Source organism: Hypomesus nipponensis, chromosome 18, assembly GCF_054491055.1.
Source record: "Hypomesus nipponensis isolate SF chromosome 18, ASM5449105v1, whole genome shotgun sequence".
NCBI lineage: Eukaryota > Metazoa > Chordata > Actinopteri > Osmeriformes > Osmeridae > Hypomesus > Hypomesus nipponensis.
Window position 1 is genome coordinate 8777312 of NC_140378.1, and position 15404 is coordinate 8792715.

General features: G+C 46.3%; 1 protein-coding gene across 2 annotated transcripts in view; it reads right to left on the reverse strand.

Moving 5' to 3' along the window:
- The window catches only part of itga5 (integrin, alpha 5 (fibronectin receptor, alpha polypeptide)), a 34137-nt gene extending 24897 nt beyond the window's left edge, over positions 1-9240 (reverse strand). The window contains exon 1 of one of the 2 annotated variants that reach the window (XM_084679390.1): positions 8836-9240. In XM_084679390.1, the coding sequence (XP_084535516.1) occupies positions 8836-9044 (209 nt within the window). In that variant the 5' untranslated portion in view covers positions 9045-9240. Of the gene's footprint in view, positions 1-383; positions 458-8835 lie in introns of those variants that run through there. The other variant, XM_084679391.1, reaches the window with a different exon arrangement.
- Positions 9241-15404: the final 6164 nt, after the last annotated feature.

Consider the following 15404-nt stretch of genomic DNA (forward strand, 5'->3'; position numbering starts at 1 on the left):
AAGAGAGCAGACGGCCTAAGTGGAGTCACACTGTTGTTTCCACAGCTGTGTGTCCCTCTCCCAGCGGAGGTGAGGCCTGAACATCTATCTGACTGCAGCTCTACTGTAAACGTCAGGCCAGGCCTGGGAACCTCGTCTCCAGCTCTCCCTGCTCTGCACAAGCGGGCCTGCAGGTGAGGTTGGAGGGCAGGGAGGAGGACAGGCACTTCTGAGGCACAGCAGACCAAGGACAGGGAGGAAGGGAAGGAAGGAAGGGGGGAAAGTAGACAGTGGAAGCACCTTGAAAGAAACCATGGTTTGAGACATGGGTACTGTAAAAAAAAAACTCATTTTTTCTAGAACTGTCTGGTCTTGCTGACCGGCTGCTCCATTGTAGCCATTACCTCACTGCGGAACCCATTATACGATCATCATCACTGGCATGGTTGTGGGTAGTGAGGATGGCGGAAGAGCGATGGGGGCATGGAGGGCAGAGGGAGAGCCTGGGGGGTCCAAACACAGGAAGAGAACACCCTTCCTGCTCCAGGTCTCCCCATGGTCCATGGACGTTTACGTTGTTTGGTCTATTTTTAGCCTCCTGCCCTGGGGGAGACCCAGCTGGCACAACCCCAGCTGAGGAGAGCCAGCCTGGGCCTCTGACTCACAATGGAAAAGCATCATGTAGGAAACATTTTTATTTTCTTTTGTGCATCACAATCAACAGATCAGCTAGTGCACCATTATCTGTTCATGTATTATGTTCTAATAATCAAAGGTGTTTTGGATTCCTACTGAGATCAATACCATGTAAATTGTGTATCGATGACAGCCCTGTATATGTCCAATATGTATGAGTGTGTGTGGGTAGTGGTGTTTGAGGTTCTGAAAACACACAGCTTTGTGGCAGACCCAGTAAGGCAGGTTAGAAGGGGATTTAATGTCTCACCACAACCTGGGACCATAGTCTCCACCTCACCAGAAACTTGGTACAAACTAAACTACACTAAACTAAACAGGGGAGGGGGATCAAAGTTTGTTTTGGAAGAACCAAATGAAAACACGGCCCCCCGGCTAACAGAAAGAGAGAGAAAGAGAGAAAGAGAGAAAGAGAGAAAGAGAGAAAGAGAGAAAGAGAGAGAGAGAGAGAGAGAGAGAGAGAGAGAGAGAGAGAGAGAGAGAGAGAGAGAGAGAGAGAGAGAGAGAGAGAGAGAGAGAGAGAGAGAGAGAGAGAGAGAGAGAGAGAGAGAGAGAGAGAGAGAGAGAGAGAGAGAGAGAGAGAGAGAGAGAGAGAGAGAGAGAGAGAGAGAGAGAGAGAGAGAGAGAGAGAGAGAGAGAGAGAGAGAGAGAGAGAGAGAGAGAGAGAGAGAGAGAGAGAGAGAGAGAGAGAGAGAGAGAGAGAGAATCCCTTCTAGTGCCAAGTGTGTGTGGACGGAGGGATCCTCCCAGAGGAGTAGTGTAGAGCTCCTGGTGTAGAATAATGTAAATCCCAGAGAAGCCTCCTGGTCACGGATTCCCACGATGAGACAGCTGAAACAGAGGCTCCCTCTCTCTGTCTCTACATCTCTCTTCACACTCTCGTGCATGGAACAGACAATGAACAGGCCCAGGGAAAAGTAGACACATGACCCCGGTGTGCCCTGTGGTCACACTCATAACAGACCACACTGCTGAGGGCAGTATGTTATGGTTCTCCTCAGTGAAGACAGGATGGACAGTTGGAAGGCTACAAAACAGTCAGCGCCTTTGAGAAAAATGATTCTGTTTCTCGAGAGATAAGCAGAAATGCCACTAAGTTGTGTTCTTGAAGATGTTGAAAAGCTTTCTGTTTTCAAACGAGTAATCAAAATTACAAAAAGGTGGGGCATTATTCATTATTCAAGCTAATGGTTGCTAAGCACTACTACAGATATCTGATTTGAACACTGGCCAGCTGTATTAAAAACTGGGGGAAAAAACAGGAAACAACAAAACAGGAACATGCTTTCATCAGCAAACTGGAAACAGACTGAGGTGTAATTTTACAACCTTTCACACACACATACAAACACACACACACCTTGATAGCAATCTAATCGTTCTGTAAATAAGGAATGATTAACATTTAATAGGGCCTTTGTTTGGCAGAATATCAGTACTTCAGACTGGAATATCACCCCTTCCTCCTTGCTACATACTTAAATGAGGGCCCATTGTTAGCATTAATAAAGACTTGTTTTACCTACCTATAATTTGGTGTTTGTATCAATAGGACCCTTCGAATTAAATGCTATGTCAAATGATGGTTCTTAGCTGTAGTAGGATGACTTAGTTTAGTTAAGTTAGATTTAGTAGCAATCTCAAATGTGTGTGTGTGATGGTAGGTCTTTATGCAAGCATTTTCACATGAAGGGGCTCACTGAAAGTCCACGGAAGAAGTAATTGTAGCTCTCAAGAAGAAAACTAGAAGACGTTTTTTAACCTTTTTCAGAACCAGCCACTGGTCAATGTCTGGTTCAGAGCCAGCTTGAGCAGTCTGAAGTGTGGGCGGATAAAATATATGCATGGATTCTCAATTTCTCCAAAAGGCAAGAAGACCCACCTACCAAATAAGCTGCCAGACATCGGCCATTAAAAGAGTCCACCACCCTTCAGAGTTACAGTGTTAATTAAACTAAATGATTTAGGCTTCAAATGTGGGGCACAAAAACAGCAGCTCCCCTCTCAGATTGACTGAGGGTTCCACCCTATTTGAGGCTTCTGAAAACAGCAAAAGCTCTAAACAATATCTAACCACGTCATAATGGCTCAGCAACCCCTATTTATATGGGGTGGAGACTTTAAGAGTAATGAAAAAAGCTGGGAATTGCTGATTTGACACCTTCTTTCACCAGGCCTAGGTTACGGTGAGGTTGGGGGGAGTCCCAGGCCAAATTCCTCTCTTCCTCCCCTGCAAACGTTTCCCCCCACTCTACATTTAATTGTCTTCTTCCCAGCTGCAACGCTTATGTCACTTGAACACTATTATAATTGGTTTAAGCCAGCAGGGGGAAAAAAAGGGCTTTGACTAAATAGCAAGAAATTACAATCACGTTGGTTGGCCTACCAGCAACGGCTGCTGTCACCATCTGTAGCTATAAAAGAGCTAGCGGTGGGAATGGTAACAGTATGCCAAAGTCACCAACACTGATGTCATCTCATGCTGGTGGGACTGGTGAAGGGCAGGAGGGCTCCATACTGATGTACTGACCCCAGCTGAACCAGAATATGTTCTTGACCTCCCTTGCTCTGGAGGGACAGCCTCAGATATGCCATGTGCCCAACACAACCAGTAAACACAAGCATCCCCATCCCTTTCTCTCCCTCTCTACACCAGCTCGCTGACAACAACAGAAGAAGGCATTCATTTAATCCATGCAAAATCACTGGACAAAAAGACAGTTACTTAATTTCTCAATTAGAAGTCCAGTACTGGCACCATATTAGATATATTGTATGACTTCAGCTTCGTATGTGTTGCTGGCCACTCAGCATGCACACACAGTGCTGCTGTCTAGGAGGCCTCTGCTCCTGGGGGACCGACAGAGATGATGAGAGTAGCAGTGTCAGCCTCTGGGGTGACTGGTGCTGATTGAGAGTGCAGTGTACTAAACACCAACAGCCCTGTACACAGGGACAGTATCAAGCAACACTTGAGGACATCTACAGTATACTCAGGATGGGATATATGGTAAGAATCTAAAACAATCCGTTTTGCAAATCGACCCATTACACATGATCACAGAATCTCCAGATGAACTTCAAAAGCAGCAGTTAGAATGCAGCCCCACCCATTACTGTTGATTTGATCAACAGTTCAGACACTCTTGGAGCGGATCTGACCATCACCACACAAACATTTCCTCTCAGGAGATGAGGGCTCTACAGCAGGAGGTCAGTGAATCACTGGGTCAGGAACACACACACACACACACACACACACACACAGCTGTACATCTCAGAGTGCCAGGACATGCTGAGTGAATCCCTCGCCAGCTGAGGGGATGAGCTTATAATTGGCACCCTGCTGCTGCATAACTATAATACCTATATAGACCACTGGCTGGATCCTGTATGAGCAGCTTGCCTCCGTTTTCTCTATGGTCATTAAGGGGAAAGTGAGACACAGGGGAACTGTGGAAAGCAAAACCACCAACCATGTCATTTCACCGTAACAAGGGTTTCACAAGTGGCGAGTTGGTAATTTAAAACAAACTACTCCTGAATCAACATGGACTGTGGTTTCAGCCCCCATGTTTTCTGTTGCCATATTGTGGCCCATCCCCCATCCCCCAACTGCCCAGACCGCTGTAATCTCCCCCACAGAGCCCGGGACCCCTGTGAGAAGAGTGGAACAGCAGGGTGTTCACACCTCTCCACAGAGCTCCAGAGCTCCAGCCCTTCACACCTCCAGACAGGACTGGGGGGATAACAGGAGGGGCGGCCCCCACAGACACTTCTCTGATCCCAGCTGACATACCACTCCTGTCACCCCAAATTCCTGCTACACATTGGCGGCCATAGTCCAAAACAGAGTCCAATCCATTTCAATGGCTTGAATCTGAATTGAAAACCAAAGTAACCACTCAACCGTTGTACACGGCTTTTTCCTTAAGTTACAGAAGCTGCCTTCTAATGCACGTACAGGCCTGAGTCGTCTGTTTGATAAAACTGGGGCGTCAGGACTGCATGATGGACCTAGGGCCTTTGTCCATCTCTACATAAGGCCACCAAACCCATTCAAGCCATCATCACCTTACACAGATGTCGTTTTCCATTGACATACACACAGAGGCTTATTATACCCATTACCACGCAAGCAGTAAAAGCAAGGACGTCAGGCAAACTGCTCCATGGCCCCTGCCACCAGGCTAAGCATGTATCTATTAACCTTTCAAACAAACGTTTCTAATGTTACCACTCCCTGCCTGAATCTCACAGGCCTGCAGCTCGATCAGTGGAGGACCAAAAAGCCCTTTAAAAAGTGAAGAAAGAAAGAAAGAAATGAGTCACATGGAAAGTGTCTCCAACAAAAAACAGCAAACCTTTTCTGCAGCACAACAATGGGCCCCATTGTCCACAGGGTATGAAATATACTGATTGCAGAGCTGAGAAGCCTGGAGAAGAATAGCCTGACAGCACACATACACATGTCCAACAACACACACACACACACCCACACAAACATAGATGGTAATGTGATTCATAAACAGGCCGATACCCCAAAAAAACTGCAATGAAAGCAATAATAGAAATGTGTGCAATCATATATGGAGATGGAGCCTCAGTGTAGACACAGAGAAAACAGAGCTGTTTTAGTACTAAGAGACCTCGGCCCAGTATCAATATTGGTTTAGCAGCAACCGCATTTAAGAGGGCAAGCTCCAGGAGGGTGACCAACATGGACAGGATGACCTCAGTCTGTTGGTCACAGCTAAACTATCCATGATCTAAGAAGGAACGCCACACCTCACAATCAACACATGTTGCAGGGATGGGCTGAATGGAACAGCTCAATATCAGACCGCTGGAGTGTGCTTCCAATCCAACTCAGACCAGTAAGGGTGGAGAGAACAGGCAGTTCCACCTCTTGAACAGTGCCTGTTCAGCTTTAGAACAGTTCTAGAACCGAGGCCAGGACTAGTATTGACATGCTGGAGATATGGAGAGGACTGCCAGCAACCACAGCTCAGACTCTCCAGAGCAAGTCCGGTATCTGCAGACAGACCGTTAACCTATCCCATCCCTCTGGTCTAGTATATCCTGTCCCCTGGTACCAGGCACAGGGAAGCAGCAGGGCTTCTGCTCCTCTCAGCCTCCAACATGATGGATGAACACCCCCTTTGTTGCCTCAGAGATTCATTGACCAATGTCAACTTGAGCTCATCTCCTTCTCTCTCTTTTCTCCTTCTCTCTCTTTTTCTCCTTGTGTCCAACGCACACACATTCACAGGACCATAAATAACCTCTTGCTTTGCCTGTGTATATCTGACAAGAGCCCTCACATATAGTTCATGAACCCTGTCCTCAGGCAGTCTCACACGGTGGTCTGTGTTAAGGCCTGGATCCCTAATTTCATTAGAGCAGGCCACGGGGCATGACAGGAATCAGACACACATTCACTCCTGGACATGGAACCGTCAGCATTAGTGACAAAGAACGTGTTTGGTGTGCGTCTGTGTGTGTGTGTGGTCAATGTAGAAGGTGCAGCATTCTTGTTTCTCCTGTTCTCTCTCACTCCACCCATGCTGCTCCAACATGGTCTGCAGACAGACCACCAGCTGGCCCAAGTCAGCCATCATGCGTGTTTTCCAGATCAAAGCATGATGGCTCCAGACAGACAGGTCGGAGCTGTGCGTCTTGCAACATCTGTACTGATGTTGAGCAGCAGGAAACCCCCCAGGCCGACATCACCTCAGGGTCCCAGCTACTCCCCAACCCCCAGACAGACCTCACCTCAGGGTCCCAGCTACTCCCCAACCCCCAGACCGACCTCACCTCAGGGTCCCAGCTACTCCCCAGCCCCCAGACAGACCTCAACTCAGGGTCCCAGCTACTCCCCAGCTCCCAGGCTGACCTCACCTCAGGGTCCCAGCTACTCTCCAGCCCCCAGACAGACCTCACCTCAGGGTCCCAGCTACTCCCCAGCTCCCACGCGTCTCCACGACCTGGAAGATAAGCTGACCGCGGACCCCACAAGAGATAAGGGGTAGCTGGTTACGTATTCAATTTTCTGTTGATGTGCAGTGACAGGTTGTGAAATGCACAGACGAGGCAAAGTGGCCATAAATAAAAGCCTGATATACATGGCTTACATGTCTTTCAAACACAGCCGTATCATCACACACGGGCCAGAGCCAGGAGACCCACATGGGAGGATGCTTCGGGCATAAACTCTCCCATGATGCTTACACATGTTGTGCTAACTGATCCACTCCCATCTCCTCCTCCAGAACAATGACGTCCAAGTCTTTTAAAGTTCAGATGAAGTCATCACAGAGATGACTAGCAGTGACTTCATACTCCATGAAACCTGAAGGGGAGGGAGTGTGGGGGGGCGGGGGGGTGGGGGGGGGGGCACTAGACAGTGGGGGAGGGGGGACTAATAGGGGATTACAGAGCCCAGAAGAATGACATCAGCAGAGGAGGAGGTGAGGCAGAGGTAGAGTAGAGAGGGGCATTTCCACTCTACTCTGACTCAGTGTCTGCTAGCATCACACTCTAAATCATCCAGCTTTCTGCTGGAGCCCCGGTAGGCCTGCCAGAATAATATAGACCAATAGAAACAGCCCTGTAAGAACGGGAAAGAAATAGAGAGAGGGAGGGACAGAGAGAGAGAAAGAGGGAGAGAGGGAGAGAAGGAAAAGGAGGGGGAATCCCCCTTGTCTGGAGACTAGGGGTGTGGGGAGGAGAACACGGGGAAACTAGAGCTGCTGGCGGCCCACTCGGCACAAAGCCTTCAGTAAAACCCTGGCTGGCTGGCTGGGACCCTGCTGGGCAGACAGACACTGACGCAGCCAGGACGTCTGATTCTGTCTGGGCCCCGGCCTGGCTGGACTGGGCCCGGCCGCCTTGGTTAATGATCATTACAATTATAGAGCAGGCAGGTCCAGACTGCCAATCTGTATTACTGAGTTAGAAGCAGTGGCATCAGACTCCACTGACTTGACAGCACCGGGCCTGGAGACACAGCTCCAGCTCAGACACCATGCCTCTACCTCTCTCTGCTGCCTTCATTTCTGATGCTGCCAATATTTCTGATACAAGGACCAGATGTTGTTATCTGCTGGATATGTCATTGGGGCAGTCAGGGCGCCTTGCATCATCTTACTGCCAGGTCTCCGGCCAGACTGTCAGCCCATGTGAGTCTGCTTCAGGATCCTGTGATAGGTATGACAGGGGTCTGGAGCCACTCTTAATGACGGCCCTCGGCTCTTTAGGGGTCTGACCAAGAGTCACTGCGTGCCATGCTACTGAGATAGTCACAGCATGTTAGGGACACTCACACAGCTGGCTCACATGCCCACAAGGCCAGGCATGTAGAAAAGTGCACAGGAGTGGTTCACACCAAAATATGTATGGATGATGTGACTGAAACAAGGCAGCAAAAGTGAAGTGAAGAAAGGGAGGCTTTTAAGAGGCTCTGTTTTGGCTTTTAGAGATGGTAAATGAAATTTCAGCACATTAGAGGTCAGAGTGGAATCCAATTTTTGGGTCAATGGGATTTCCATTTACGGATGATTATATGAAAAGGTTTCCTGTAATTGGATTGCACCACAAATTGAACCTTTCATAAATGTTTGTTTATGTATGATACTACCTATGGTCCATATTCAGTAATAGGGTAGCCAGATCAAGAGATGACTGTATATTGAGATGGCATTTCTGCTAGAGCCCAATCAGTCTACACAGACGAATATTTGTGACATTTGGTAGCTTGCATGATTCGAATACAATTAATGTTTGATGCATGGTTGCCTGTAGAATTTATTTTAAGTTAATTTAAGTTTTTTTTTAAAATGTGTGTTTGGATTTAGATGTCTTTGTCACGATACCAGTCCTAATACACTTCCATTGTCTGGCGGTGTGCTTGTGTTGCATGTTTCAGGTAGACAGTAGAAATCAGGCTTGCTCAGACAGTTTCTGAAAGACCTTACCGATACGCACTTCAAGTGAAGTTCAATTGTTCCATTGTTCACTAAACGGTCCACCACAAAATGCATTAGCCATGTCAAGGTTTTATTCAGATGCTAAACTGCACTAGGACCAGGATGCTCAAATGTAACCACAACCATCCTATTTAGAAACAATCCACCACATTGCTTTAGGGGGTGAACTCACCTAGCAGAATTTGTCAAGTAAAATTCCACGGAATATCCGAAGTAGCTCCCGTTAGGTCCGCTGTAGACAGTAGGATTCTCCACGTCCAGGTTGAAAGCAGAGCCGAATGGGTCTAAAAGTGTGAATAAAACCCAAACTGTACAAAGGAGCGTATGGTTGAGAGAGAGTGTTTTCCCAAACGTCTTCGACCGATATCTTTTAGAACCCATTTTTTAAATAAATTAGTCCACTAAGCGTTGGTTCGAGTCAAGACTTCACCAAATTATTTTTTTGATTTAAAGTCCGTAGTGTCTGGAACAAGGGAATCAGTCTCGTTGTCTTGTCTGCATGCCTGTAACTCAAACTCCTCAGTATCTTATTAACGCTCTGTCAGCTTCCTTCGACGTCCTCACCCCTCGCTCTCTCTCACTCACTATGGTTTCCCTGCTCACCTAATTGAGAGTAGGCTATATTGGAAGGAGGGAGTTCTGTTCATGACAAACTTTTGGAGAGGTGGAGCTTTTGATTCACAAAAAAGCAATCGGAGCAAGCAGTGCAGAGAAAAGTCCCCAGTACCCTCAACGGCGAAAAAGCGATTGTCTGTGCGCTTTACTGTGCGCAAATATTTATAATCAACATCACTTAGGTAGAGGTAGCTCACCGTACCTTCAAGCTTGAACGCAGATAGGCTTTTATCATTCTTGATAGCAGACAAATGATTAACTCCAGACAGAGGGGTTTCTGTCGTTGATATCCTTCAACAATTAACTTAATACAACTGACCTTTTCAACCTGGACTCGGGTAGGTGGGCTTTAGTGCCTGATAAGTATTGAGATGTGTTGAAATGACCAATCGAAGGACACTGCATATGTGAAATTAGCTATTCAAAAAATCTATCTTGCCCAGAAAGATTGATATTTAGAATTCCCCTTTCATATGAACGTAGTTATTTGATCTTATCTTTAGACATGTGTAAACCTGTCTTCGAAAAGCACATTTTGATGGAGATACCCCTCTGCATGCTCTTGAAAATAACCAACCCTGTCTTTACCTGAGCCTCTTGAGAATGAGGAGCCATGACAAAAGAATTTGCTAACAGAAATGTCAAAAGGATAAACACTTAATTGGAGGTTTGATAGTGCTCTAACAGAGGTGAGGTAGCCTACTCTCAGAGTGTGGGAACACTTCTTATTTGTGTTCTAGAGTCACACCAGACCCAAACAGTTGGAAAGTGGAATCGCTGAAATGAAATCTGTAATATAGTCACCAGGCTGACCAGAATTAGTGACTGTTGGTCTTGCTGATGCACTTTAAACCAGCCACCCCTAGGGATTGAACAGGGGGGGACACATTTTGCTGTGTGTCAGTAAGGACCATTCTCCTCAGGCTAATATTTAGAACCACTGATAGGGGCAGGGGGGCAGAGGCCCAGTCCCATAGGCTAAGGGGAGAAATGTGTGCTGTCTGAAGCCCAGTTCACAGCTGTTGGCGCTACGTGACGGTTCAAAGCCCTAATCCTGGAGTGCTCTCATTCTCTCACTCTGTTTTTAGGTCCGCCACATGATGAGCTTGCAGATGGATGGAACCCAGAGTATATGTGAAGTGGTTACTACCCCAACTAGATCATGTCACGTTCACATGATTTAGTTTTCTGTGCAGACACACCCCATACGAATTGGGGAACCACATGGCCACTACTCTACAAACCCATCACTGCACTAAAAACAAACACTGAAAAACATGATACTATGCCACGCCCTTTGGAATACATCATGTTTTGTAGTAACATTATTGTAAATGTGTCCATTATGCATAGATGGAGGAACCATGTTGTTGGTTTGGCCTTTCTAAGGCTTAACGATGACCCCCTAGCATCTACAGACTCACAAGGCATGACAGAGCAAGGTCAAAAGTTTGAGGTCAAACAGAATTGCTGGGTAAAGGAATACTTTAGAGGCAGATAAGATTGGCTCAATTTCGTCTTGTGTCCAAATGTTCTGCACAGTCACTTAGAAATGTGGGGTCATATGGTCATCAAAGAGGATTCCTAATGATGAAGTGCATTGTTATTCAGTAGGTTGTACACTATTTTGTCACTAACTAAAATAGAATAGTATGTTCTTTTATAATACACATTTGAGATTAAACGAGCAAATGCATGTATTTCCAATATTGTGTCTGCTTTTTGGAGTTGTTTTTCTTTCTGAAAGATATCCAGTCCAGAATAGGGGGTGGAACTTAAAATGCCTCTTATGTGACCTCATCACTGGGCTGTCATGGCAACACATTAAGGGTACAACAAAACACTTATAGCACAATTTACAGTACTCCAAACAGCTGGGAAACAAGTTTAAATATAGACACACACAGTCAGTTACACACTTACTGGACACGTGTCTTTTCCTACTCTTGGGGAAATTATTTATAGAATTTCCAGAAGGCCAGTGAACCATTTGATCCTGGCAATTTTTTTCTAATTCTATACTCTTAAATATTATGAGTGGTTTGTAACACATAACTCTTAGTTTCCAAATCAACAAAGAATCTTCATTGGATGCCGATGTAGCAACCAGTGGCACATTCACCAAGTCGCATATTTCAAAGTCTCAGGTCCCCTCCCTCCCTGCCCCACTCATCTCTCTTCGCTACATAAACATGGTCTGACAGAGACTGACGCTGTGGGGGGTGGGGAGGAGAGTCATTCGAACGGCTGTTAAGGCCACTGTTACCCTTTTAACTTCCAGAGTAAACGCTATTTTACCACTCTGCAACAGACAGCAAACAGGCTGTATGGGATGTGCACACACTTAAGCATGCTACCACAAGTAGAACAGGATCTGTAGCTTGTTTGTTCCTCTGCTTTTCTGCAAATCCGTTTATTTAAGGCCTTGTTTTGTGATTTGTTTAACTACGGTAAAATAAAGGAAATGATATGCCATAATGATTGATTGATAAAGGACTTGTGTTGCAATTGAAAACTGAATCCACAAGTGGAAAAGAAGAAAAGAGCTACTGTAGCTTAGTTTCCGAATGGCAAAGGCCTTTCTTGATCCAAACCTTAAGCCTTAAACCTTTCTCAAAATACCTTTAAAACATTCACTGCTGGTCCCCTTCCTCTGCCACCCTTTCTCTCCCTTCACTCCCCTGTACTGTCGTGATATTCATCTAACAGGCAGGAAATTCCTCCAATGTAAAGTCCTGCCTGCACTTCCTGCTCCTACTACGTCCTCCTAGATCCCCTCAGTCTTACACACACACATACACATACCGGAATGCCTTCAACGGTTTTCTCTCTAACCTTTCCATTCTGAGCGAGGAAGGGTGGGGAGGTGTGGCTGATTATTCAGGCCAGCCTGAGACTTTGTGGACTGGTCGACAGATTGGTCATAAGGACCTGAGATGAGAGTTCGACATGGTTGCCAAAGAAGGTTGTCCACTGTTTTTGTGAGTCTTAGCAACAGACTGAATCATTTCCTCATTTTAGATCAACTGCTCATCAGCCATTCCTTCCCCCTTCACCATCTAGCAGCATCCGTGCAGGACCTGGTTCTCTCCCCTCTCCATAGGAGCCAGCTTTACTGTGAACCCAGACCCACTGAGACGATGTGTGTGGGAGAAAGACGAGCCAGAAAGTGTCCATTGTACAATTATCTTGTTAAAACAGCCACAAAATGTCTGAAAATGAGCACTTGGGTTTAATGCACGTCCGTTAATCAGTCTCAGTGAGCAGTAAAGCAGTGTGAGCGTCTGATGAAGCCCTGCTCACCCTCCCCTCGGTTCTGAGGGCCACTCTGGCCACTCCATGAGGCACAGAAGTGTCCCCCAGCAGCAGCTGTGACCTGTCTGCCAGTTACAGACCGTGACCCAGTACCCAGCACCACATGGCCTGCCTGGACCCTGCTACCTCACTTCACGCTTGTTTGCCTAAAAAATATACTCGTAAAGATGGCATAAAACGGGTCACGTCACCTGATGGGAGGTTACTGAGGCTGGGTGAACGTGTTGAAACAGACCAGGAAAACCCCAGGAGAATGCCAGAAAAAGGCTGTCTGACCCTGACAGAACAGCAAGAATGCATATTCTTGCACAAGATGATGTTCATTCCCTTCATGATGTTTCAACAGTGATACCTTTAGCATGGACCTTTCATGGACCACAGACACAACTTCAACTGTGCCTGTTGAGAGGATGAAACATGGGTTGTAAATATGAGTTCGACCCAGTTTACAAAAGAGGTCAAAAGACTTCCATGGTGAAAACCTGAGCAATAATGTTTAGTAAGAATGTTTGCATCGATAGTAAAGACCATGTTGAACTCAAAGAGTTGTCCTGATGACCCACTGTGGTTGTCCTGCATTCAAACCCTGTGTTCAGGGTGTCATGTTTTATTTGTATGGCCTATTTGTCTTTCAGAAAAAGTGTGGCTCCCTGACCCCCTCCTGTGTTTTCTTATTGGGACGAGCGTGCTGTGGGGCTGGCGTGAGGCCCTGGAGGGAAGGAATGTGGCTATAAAGTGTGTGTGGATGTGGGGGTACGGGGGGAGAGGGCAGTGAATCAGTGTGACCACTGGGGTGCCTGAGGGGACTCCTGCTCCCCCCATCTCTCTCTCTCTCTCTCTCTCTCTCTCTCTCTCTCTCTCTCTCTCTCTCACACACACACACACACACACATGTACACATGGTATGCGAACACACACATGTAAACATACTTCACTGTGGCTTTCTCATGCTTGCTCCCTCAGCCATACATGTCTGACACAAAGCATATGGAAGCATATTCTAACCTCATGCACCAAAACAAGGTCAACCTATTGTCCAGAACAACTCAATAATGTTTAGACTAAAAGATACCAATATGATTCTATTTAGTTTTTTTTTTTTTTTTGGAGGCTTGAACGGATTTAGTCTAATTGGGGTTAAACACAGGAAAACAAATCATTTATCCACCAGATTCTGAGATAACTCAAGATGGAAGTAGTTTCTTCAATCAACCAACAACCACTAGTCTGTTTCCTGGAGTGATTGCCCTGTGTTCCTGCAACAAATGGTTAATGGCCCCAGAAGAGACAACACTGATGTGAGGACTCATCACTTCATTTAAAAAACGTGAGGTATTTTTTCTCCTGTGACAGGAAAAGCTTGAGAAGAGATGGATGATGAGACTGGAACAATGAGCCACCTCAGATCCACTGGTCAAATGGAAAACTAAATCCCTGAGTGGAACACTGTCAACTCTTACCCTCAGGCTCAAACTGGAGCAGACTGAATAAATTGTTGAACGGCACAGCCCCAGAAACTCTGTAATTGGAAAGGTTTTTTAAATCAGGAAGTGGTTACAACTGCCTATATACATCTGATTAAGTCCCACCATCTTTAGAGATAGGGTGGGTCTGACATGTCAGACCACAGTAACCGTCCTTCCTGTTCATGTCGCCTGCTGCTAGTGTGTTTGTTGACCAAACTGTTGTTCCACCCTGAGGCTGACACTGCAGTTGAGAGATGTTTGAGACCTCATCTAGTTTGTAAAGATGCAATTGGTCAATGAGACCATTACTGGAACCATTTTAACATTCTTAGTGTATAAAAGCAAATTTCTGCTCTTCCTTAGGCATCTGTTGGTTCATGCTGAAGCAATGGGTTACTCATTGTTTTCAAATATCTCCCCTATCAAGCATCTGACCATATCCTGCAGCATTGTTTTCTGCGTCCTGTCCAGACTGTGCTGAAGCATGGCTGACCACCAGTGTGGTGCTGAGAATGTGTTCTAGACATTTCATAAGAATTTACCTCACCATCTGAGTGAACGTCACAATGTCCTCCTCTAATGAATAACAGTGTTTGGGATTGTGAGTCACGCTTAGTCCCATTGAAACGCTGTGTACCCCCCTCTAATCTGACATGGTCCTCCTTATAAGCCTATGTTGATGTTAATGCTGTCCAGCACACCAAGGTGTCCCACAGCCCTGCAAGTCCTTATATAGAAGCCGTTTACTCTGAGATGTATGTATTAAACTATCACCCAAATTGAAAAGAACTGCGTGAACTTAAGTTGAGTGAATATTCAGATATCCTGTCCCACTAATGTTTGAATTACAGGGCGGTCATATCCTTTGACAGATTGAAGATGTTTGGAAATCTTGAATACCCCTGTGTAATTCATTCCCAAAGGAGTTACAAGAGTGGGGCAAGAGAGTGATTGGCGTGGGGATGTCTGTTTGTTTGGTGCAGGCTGGGAGAGGCTCAGGAGAGAGCTGGCACGTTGCATGTCCTGTGCAGGGCTAGAGTTACATATCAAACAAACCAGAGGAGAGGCTCACAAGCAGACAGCCCAAAGGATGAAGAGTTCTAATGAAGAGGTCCAGGGTCAGAAGAACTATTATGGTTCAACTCTGGGCTTTTTCCTCCACTTGAAATCTGACACATCCTGGCCCCTAATAACGTTTATCCTGCCTCCCATATCCCGGGCCCACACAAACTCCCCACCTGCTGCCTGGGGTGGGCCTGGCCAGCCTGCTCACCCCGGACATCCAGAGTAAGAACGTCAGAGCTCTGCTGGATCAGGTTCTAGTTCTATCATCTATGGCGACAGG